Source organism: Chelonoidis abingdonii, chromosome 20 (assembly GCF_003597395.2).
Source record: "Chelonoidis abingdonii isolate Lonesome George chromosome 20, CheloAbing_2.0, whole genome shotgun sequence".
In the NCBI taxonomy this organism is placed as follows: domain Eukaryota; kingdom Metazoa; phylum Chordata; order Testudines; family Testudinidae; genus Chelonoidis; species Chelonoidis abingdonii.
In genome coordinates, this window is record NC_133788.1 from 2,283,102 (window position 1) to 2,291,539 (window position 8,438).

General features: G+C 45.0%; 1 protein-coding gene across 1 annotated transcript in view; it reads left to right on the top strand.

Annotated features, from left to right (window-relative positions):
- LOC116818731 (myeloperoxidase) overlaps positions 1 to 1,877 on the top strand; it is a 44,798-nt gene extending 42,921 nt beyond the window's left edge. Inside the window, 1 exon segment of the mRNA XM_032769928.2 lies at positions 1,482 to 1,877. Coding sequence (XP_032625819.2) covers positions 1,482 to 1,507 — 26 coding nt within the window. The 3' untranslated portion in view covers positions 1,508 to 1,877.
- The last annotated feature ends 6,561 nt before the right edge of the window (positions 1,878 to 8,438 follow it).

Genomic DNA, 8,438 nt, shown 5'->3' on the forward strand with positions numbered 1-8,438 from the left:
AAGATTCTGAATACAGATATTGTTTCTGATATTTCCGCCAGACCTGGATCTGGACTAAGTGGCTGGAGTATGTTGAACTTATAAAGGTTTAAATATGCCTCTTTTCCAAATTTAGCTTTTCGATCTAATGTTTTTCTGGGTCCCCGGAGTTAAAAATTCACAGAACGTATGGAGCCCCCCCTCAGAAAACTCTCTAAGATCTCAGACGCAGGTCCCTTTGCAGCATGGGATTTGGCTTCTTGTTTCTATTATTCTTCAGAACTCTTTTCATTTATGCCTCTGGAGCTCCTGGCAACTGAAGAAGGTGCATGAGGAGCCCGAGTGGGAGCCCAGTGGGCAGAGCTGGCTTCCTGAGCAGACTAAGCAATTGCTTAGGGTCCCGAGCAGCTCAAGGAGTCCCTAAGTTTTTATTATAAGAATTTGCCTGGTTTAGTAGTGTGTGTGTGGGGATATTCCTGCTTATGGCCCCCCATGGGACAGCACCAGGTCTGCCAGTAGAGAGCACAGGGGCTGTGGGATGGACATGAGGAGCAGTTCAGTGCTGCAGAAGGAGGATGCTTCACTATGGCTTGTCAAGGGGAGTCCTGGTGCAGGGAGCTGGAAGAGGTGAGCTGCAGTGGGTCACACCCCTGCAGAGGCTAGCGGATCCCCTTCTCACACAACAGCCATCCTGGTAACCAGGGAACACCAGGTGGCTGCATCCTGGGAGCGTTGACTGATGGTATCTGAGGAAACATGAGAGGTGAGGTCTGGCTCGAGGAGATCTCTACTGCCGTGCAAGCTCTGGCTTGCAGCCCTGGGCTTTCCCCAGCAGGCTAGAGCAGGGCTGGTAGGTGCTTCTCTGCCTTGTCCTCCTGCAGAACTCAGCTGCTCCTCTGCCCCCTCTGATCCTTCAGGTTCTCAGCTGAGCTACATCGCTTCCCTTCTTCAGCAGCTAAGTAACGGCTAATAGTCGACACATAAAACACTGACATTTCATGCCCAAGCTACATTGGAAAAATTTAGAAATTAACTTAATGACTGTTTATCTAATTGTTACAATTATAGACTAAATCAGGTGGACCCATTGCAACATACAACCAATTGCCACCCTTCCTGACCAGTAGATTTGCATGCTCTGGTTCTATTGGTTAAAATGTCAGGGGCGTGAGGGACACTGTACACAAAGTGTCAAGAGTTCTCATTGGTAGATATCTCAGACTTAAAAGTCGCCCTTCAGAAAGGTTCTTTGGCCATCTGTTGGCTCCTGTGCCTAGTCAGAAGGGAATCCTGCTTTGCTGTACTGGACTCCAGCTGGGCAAGGTGAATACCTCCCACAGAGCCTGAGGGCATCCATTGGTGGATATCTTGCCTCTCTCCTCTTTGTCCGATACATCTCCACTTGTCCTTCTGTTCCTGCTTAACTCATAGAGATAAAACACAATCCCAGCCTCTCGGGGCCTTCACTACTTTATTAACGCCTTGCCCATTTCACCCCACAGAAGAAGCATCCGGTGACTACTCATGATGGAAGCTCAAGTTCCCTTGGAGGGCTGGATTCAGGATGCTGCCTGCAAGGATTCTTTACCATGTTCAGTCCAATGCTTTTACTGCCTGAAATATACGGCATAAGTGCTATCGTCTGGCTTGATTTTGTTTTGCATGAGGCCTTTTCAGTGAGATGCAACCAAATTAAAGTGAGCATTGTTAAAAGACTTTCCAGTGCTATATATGCAATGTTCTAAACATGACATTACAGAGCAGAGAACAGCACCAAAATGAGTTTTCAAAATGACAACAGAATAATTCACAATCAGCCAGGAAGCTGCCCTCTTGTGAAATTTGGCCTAAAGCAGTTTTGTCTGAAGAGCCATTTCTTTCTGTCTGATTTTCCATAACTACCTAGGTCTCTGTTGGGAGCTGGTGTTGTAGGACAAAGGCAGTCCAATGGACGCACTAGCATTTCACTGAAATGAACTTTTAACATGTCTCTTATTTACTACAAATCTGTTTTGCTCTCTGAGTTCCTATAACAAATCACTAGAACTTTTCCTTTAAGAGAAACATAGTTTGCTGATTTCCCAGGAGTGCCTTTGAATGAGACAGTAACGATTGTCAGCGATAGGATGCCACTTAATTATTGTCCTTTGGTTTCTTTATAATGAAAAAGCTTCTCTCGCTGTTTTTCCTGGAATGGTGAGTCAGCAGATTGTCCCTATTGAAGGAATAAGACATTAACTCCTTAATTTCTAGTCTTTTCACAGACTGTGGAGCTGTGGTAGTCCCAGACGAAGGACATGCCACTAGTGTTAGCACCATATGTGAAAGGAAATTAGCGCAGCAGCCACAGTTCTCTGGGCTGGTGAAGAAGCACTTGGCACAAGTCTTTGCATCCTAAACCTGGATGATGGGACCAGTCCTGGTGCTCATTAGAGCAGCTGGAAGATGATGACCAATGGGGTGCAGGGATGCCTTAACTATGCTTCCTTTCCCCTGGCTCCATCCCCATCTGGCAGCTGAGGTATAGGAGATATTACACAAGTTCTGTGCCACCTCAGGATTCCCCTAGGCAGGGGGAATCCACCAGCAATTGATGCATTGATAATTGTTTAGCTCTCTGGGACAGGGTCCGCTGGTATTAGAGTTGCTGTGCCCAGCTAAAGTGGCTAGAATTGTGCAGAGCAGCCCTAGGTATGGGTCATCTGGTGCCTAGCTATCCAGTCACAGAGGCCATAGACATTTGGAAAGCCCGTGTGTTCACTCGTGTGGTTCTTCTGGCAGTTTAATTTAATCCTCAGTTAATTTAATTAACTCAGGCATCGGTGCAAAGAATCTTCTGCTGTGTGAGGCTGAGAGTTTGGGACATGAACAATAATTGTTAGTGACAGTCACACAGCCACAGTGTGATCTTCAGCATTACACAACTGGGGACTCCTCTGATTGCCAGGGCTTGAAGGCTTTCATCCCTTCTGCTCAGAACATGGAGGCCTCTCTCAGTCACTGCACATGCACCTGTGTCATGGTAGAACTGGAATTAGCAAAGTCAGAGAAGAAAATCATTCTCTGTTAGAGCTCTTCTGTCATCAGAATGGTTTGATTCTGGGTCTAAGCAGCAGAAGCATGATTGCATCCCCAGGGAGGCAGGAAGCTGTTGATTACAGCCATGCCAATTTATGTGGGAAGCTGGGCACAATAAAGGTGGCAGTGACTCTTTTTTGAGCCTGTCTTTGTAAATGAGCTTTCTTTCCCTTTTCTTAGCATGGAAATGAAGTAATACCTGAAACAGTTTGTTTAATTATAAGGCTAGAATGGCCTATAGTGACCACCTTGTCTAACTTTCTGTATAACACAGGCCACAGAACTTCCCTGAATTAATTCCGGTTTGTTCTAGAGCCGATCTAGTTCACATAGTCTCATTCCGTGCATAGCCCACCATTCCCCAAGTGAGAGGCAAGCCAACTTCTTCTTCTCTCCTGTAACAGGCCTTGAATTGCTATGTCTGCTGTATAACCACTGTGTGTGTAACGCATCACCCAATAAAACGCTTTTTTGGAGCAGAGGCTGACTTTCCTTTCCCTTGTGCAATGCAATGACAGCAATAAGTAGTGAAGGGAGGTGAGCAAGGAGAGGTATTGTGCCGGGACTCGGCAGGTACGTGCTCAAATCCAGAGGCACTAGCTAAAGTAGAAAATGCTGAAAAGAAATTGCCCTGCCGAGTCCCTGTGCAGCAGAGGCATCCCTTAGCTTCCTGGGGCACGTGATGCTGTGAAAGAAACTGAGGGAGGAGAACTGCAGCAGGCCTGGTACAAATCAACAACTACCTCTCAGACTAACAGCTGCAAATGAAACCCCCCAGCCCCCTCATAGAGGAGACAGGGCGTCCCAGCTGAGCCCTCAGAGTAAGTATGGGGAATTGCAGGGCCCGGTTTCCACAAGGCTGAAATTGGTTCCTTACTCCCAGTGCCTTACTCAGAGGGCAAAATTATTTAAAATATATCAATGTAGGGTTATTATTTTTTTAAATTTCATCAAATTAATGTGACCGAAGTCATTCAGCCTGACCTGTAGTGATACTGAGCAAGTCAACCACTGCAGAACAAATCTCTGGAGGCATGGAACAGAAAACTACGAGAGACATACCTGATGTGGTATGAAGCAAGCAGCTACCAAGAGAGGTTCTTTAACCACCCTAAGAATGCAAACCATCATCATCAGCAAGTCCATATGAAGATGAGTGGATAGAAAATTCAGCAAGGGACACGAGGACAATAGGCTGGTGAGCTGTCTTCCAGGAGTGAAAATACGAGATGTCACTGTAGGATTAGACAGGATTATTATGAAGTTGTCTGGCAAGTCTCCTCTGACAGTGATACACCCTGGAACCAAAGACAAAGCATCACATGGAACCACACAAATGACACAAAATCTCAGGCATCTTGGAAGGGAGTAGAAAAAGAGGACAGTTCAAGCGATGTCCTTAGAGCTCCTACCAATCTAATCAGCAAGAGAAGGCAAAAAATACTAGAGGTGAACTGCTGGCTGCACAACTGGTGCGAGGCTGAAGGTTCATAGACTCATAGACTTTAGGGTCAGAAGGGACCAATATGATCATCTAGTCTAACTTCCTGCACAAAGCAGGCCACAGAATCCTACCCATCCACTTCTATAACAAACCCCTAACCTATGTCTGAGTTATTGAAGTCTTCAAATTGTGGTTTGAAGACTTCAAGCTGCAGAGAATCCACCAGCAAGTGACCCGTGACCCGGGTTGCCAAGGAAGCTAATGGCATTTTGGCTGTATAAGCGTAGGGCATTGCCAGCGATCGAGGTGACGTGTGATCATTCCCCTCATGGCATTGGGTGGAGCCCTCATCTGGAGTACTGTGTCCACATTTGGCCCACCACTACACGAAGGATGTGCGAATAAACTTGGAAAGAGTCCAGCGCGAGGCCAACAAAATGATTAAGAGGGCTGGAGCACAATGACTTACTCGAGGAGAGGCTGAAGGAATGGAGCTTATGTAATCTGCAGAGAAAGAGAGTGAGGGAGATTTGATACGTATGTCTTCAACTACCTGAAGGCGGGGGTTACGAAAGCAGGACTGGAGCCTTGCCGTTTCTCAGTGAAGGTTAGGATGACAGAAAAGGAGCAATGGTTGTCAAGTTGCAGTGGGGAGGTCTAGACTGAGTTAATGAACAAACTATTTCACTAGGTAGGGTGTGGGTGAACACTGGAATGGGAATTACCTACGGATGGTGGGTGGACATCTCCATCTTAGAGGTTTTTTAGGTGTCAGGGCTTGACAAGGAGCCTGCTGGAATGATTTAGTTTGGGGATTGGTTCTGCTGTGGCAGGGAGTTGGATTAGATGATCTCCTAGGTCCCTTCCAACCCTGATATTCTATGATTCCTTATTATATAAATTATACATTAATCTAAACGATCAGCAACAATAGGCAGGTGCAGCTAAAGCCGTGAGTCTGTCATACTAAAGACGCTGGTTTTGGTTACGTAATTTCTGTCAAAAGTAATTTCTTTTGAAAATAGTAGAAGGAATCACACTTGACTACCCTCTTAAGAGAAGGGCATGCTGAGCTGTCTACTTAACGAGGCACATGTTGTGAAACACCTAGGAAACAAGTTTTCCCTCAGTGGGGAAGAGCATATGTTAGAAACCTATAACTATCCGGCTTCCAGACCACACTGATCATAATAACCTGAAGCCAAAGGATGCTGGGTGAGTCTTCATGTCTTCAGACTTGACGTACGTTGCGCTAAAACAGCCAAATGCACATCGCCATGCAGTCTGGTAAACCTTGAGAAGATGCTCCCATGAGGCTCTGTGCCGGTGGAGAAGGCCAGGGAACAGGCGTCTCTCAGAAGGCAGCTCTGAGTTGCCTCTCCCTCTCTCCCCCCGACAAATAGCAATATATATTACAGAGTTTGCCATCTCCTCCAATATTTTTCACGGGGAGTGCTGTCTGCCAGTGGCATAAGATACGGGATGTGACCTGAGGCTGAAAAGGATCCTAATGGGAGCTGAAAGAATCCATTGATTTCATCTCATGTGGACGAAGAGCATATATCGCTTAGGATTCTCGCTGGAACATATTCAAGGGAGACTTATGCCAGACGGGGAAGAACTGCTTAAGAAATCGAGGCCTTAGGTGATCTTCAGTGGGATTCGCCAGTTCCTAGAGAAGTCGCAACAAAGGGTGTGACAAGATAGTTGAATCAAACAGATGGCTCAGGCAGCGGTTGCTTATAAGGAGGCCTTTGTGCATGTACGCGCATGGGAGCATTTTTAGTGACAAAAATGTTCTCTTGAGATGGATCTTCACCTGAGTAAGGAGGGAAATAGAACTTCTAGGATGGAAAGGCTCCCCAACTGATTAAGGAGAGCTTTTAAACTAGAATTTGGGGAGATGTTGGGAGATGTCCAAGGTGATCTCGACCGGATTTTAACCCTTGGAGAGCGAAAAAAAACAAAGTCAAGAGAGGATATTCAGCTGTGGACAGAAGAATTGACATAAGGAGGAAGGATTAGTCTAGATATAACCAGTCTAACAGTGATGCTGGTGCTAGAATGTCTGTGCCTAATCGGGATAAAGAATGTCAGTGAAGCCAAATGGCAAAAATAAGATGTCTGCTACAACTAAATGCGAGAGAGCCTAGGTAAATAATGGAGGAACGGAGAGCTACTGGTTCAGGAAGTGAAACCGAATATTATAGGGATAACACAACAACATGGTGGATAATAGTAGTAATGGATGGAGCACAGGTTATTGAAGCATCTTGTTCTGTTAGGAAAGTCAGAAATAAGGCAAAGGTGATCTCGTGGACTAGCAATTGTATACGATGATGAGTTAACTGTAAAGAAATAAGAAGTGATGGATGCGATAAACCGGAGTCTGGTCTGGGCAAATCACACATGAAAGAGAGCTACTAGAGCTCCCTGGGATAGTGCTTGTTGGTGCTACAGACCGCCAGGCTGGATTGGATATGGTAGAGACCTCTTTAATGTTTTTAATGAAGTAATACACTTAATGGAATTGTGTGATCATGGAGGACTTTAACTTCCAGGTATAGACTGAGGACCAGATGCTAGTAAGATAATAGGGCTCAGATTTTTCTGGATGTGATAAGCTGATGGATTTCTTCAGCAAGTAGTTGAAGAAACAACAAGAGAGATCGCATTTTTAGATTGGTTTGGTGAGTAGGACGGACCTCATAGAAGAAATGGCTGTTAGGGGACAACTTGATATTGAGGATCACGAGCTAAATTCAGTTCAACCACTAGATGGACGGATAAACAAGAAATAGATCTCGGGACTAGGGTTTGACTCAAAAGGGCTAAACTTAAGAGAATTAAGGAAATTAGGGAGTGGATTGGACTGAAGAACTGTGGATCTAAATACAGAGGAGCCTGGAATTACTTTAAATCAAGCTGCAGAAAGTATCAGAAGCCTGCATCCCAAGAAAGGCGGAAAAAAAACCCATAGGCAGGAGTTGTAGACCAAGCTGGATGAGCAAGCATCTCAGGAAGGGTGATTTAAAAAAAGCAGAAAAGCCTACAAAAGAGTGGAAGAGGCTGCGGATTAAGCAAGCGAAAAGCTACCTAGTGAGGTCGGAACATGTAGGGATAAAAGTGAGGAAGGCTAAAAGCATGTAGAGGGGACTTGCAAAGGGATTAAAACCAATAGTAAAATGTTCTATTGCCCATAATAAATAAGACGAAAACAAAGAAAGAAGAAGGACATAACACTGGGATGAGCTGAGTGGTACCAACCAGGCAGCTCCTCACCAAAAGCACAATGGGTAACAGACGCCAACAACTCAGCAAGAAACCGACAAAACGAGAAGAAAAAACGAGAGGCAACAGCAGCAAATGAAAAAAAATACAACAGAGAAACCAAGGCCAGAGGCCCAGTATCTTAAACAATATTTTGTCAGTACTTTAATAAGGCTAAATGAGGAGCTTAGCGGATAATGGCAAGAATGATGACAAAAGGAGGAGATAGAAGTGATTATGGAGGTAGATATTACCAACATCTGAAACAGGTAGAAGCTCGACACCTTGAGCCAGCTCTTAGATGGGACAAAATCGGCCAGGGGCCCAGATAATCTTCATCCCCAACAAGATATTAAAGGAACTGGCACATGAATTTGCAAGCACCATTAGCCAAGAATTTTTAATGAATGCGGTAATACTCAGGGGTTGTAAGCGTACGAATGGAGAATTGCTAAACATAGATAGTTCCTATCTTTAAGAAGGGGAAAAGATGAAGCCGAGGTAGACGTATTAGGCCTGATGTGTTCCGTACATCTGTAGTATGTAAGGTCTTGGAAAAAAATTATTGAGGAGAACCGTAAGTTAAGGACATTGAGGTCTAATGGTAATTGGACACAAATTACAACATGGTTTTACAAAAAGAATAGATTGTGCCAAACCAACCTGA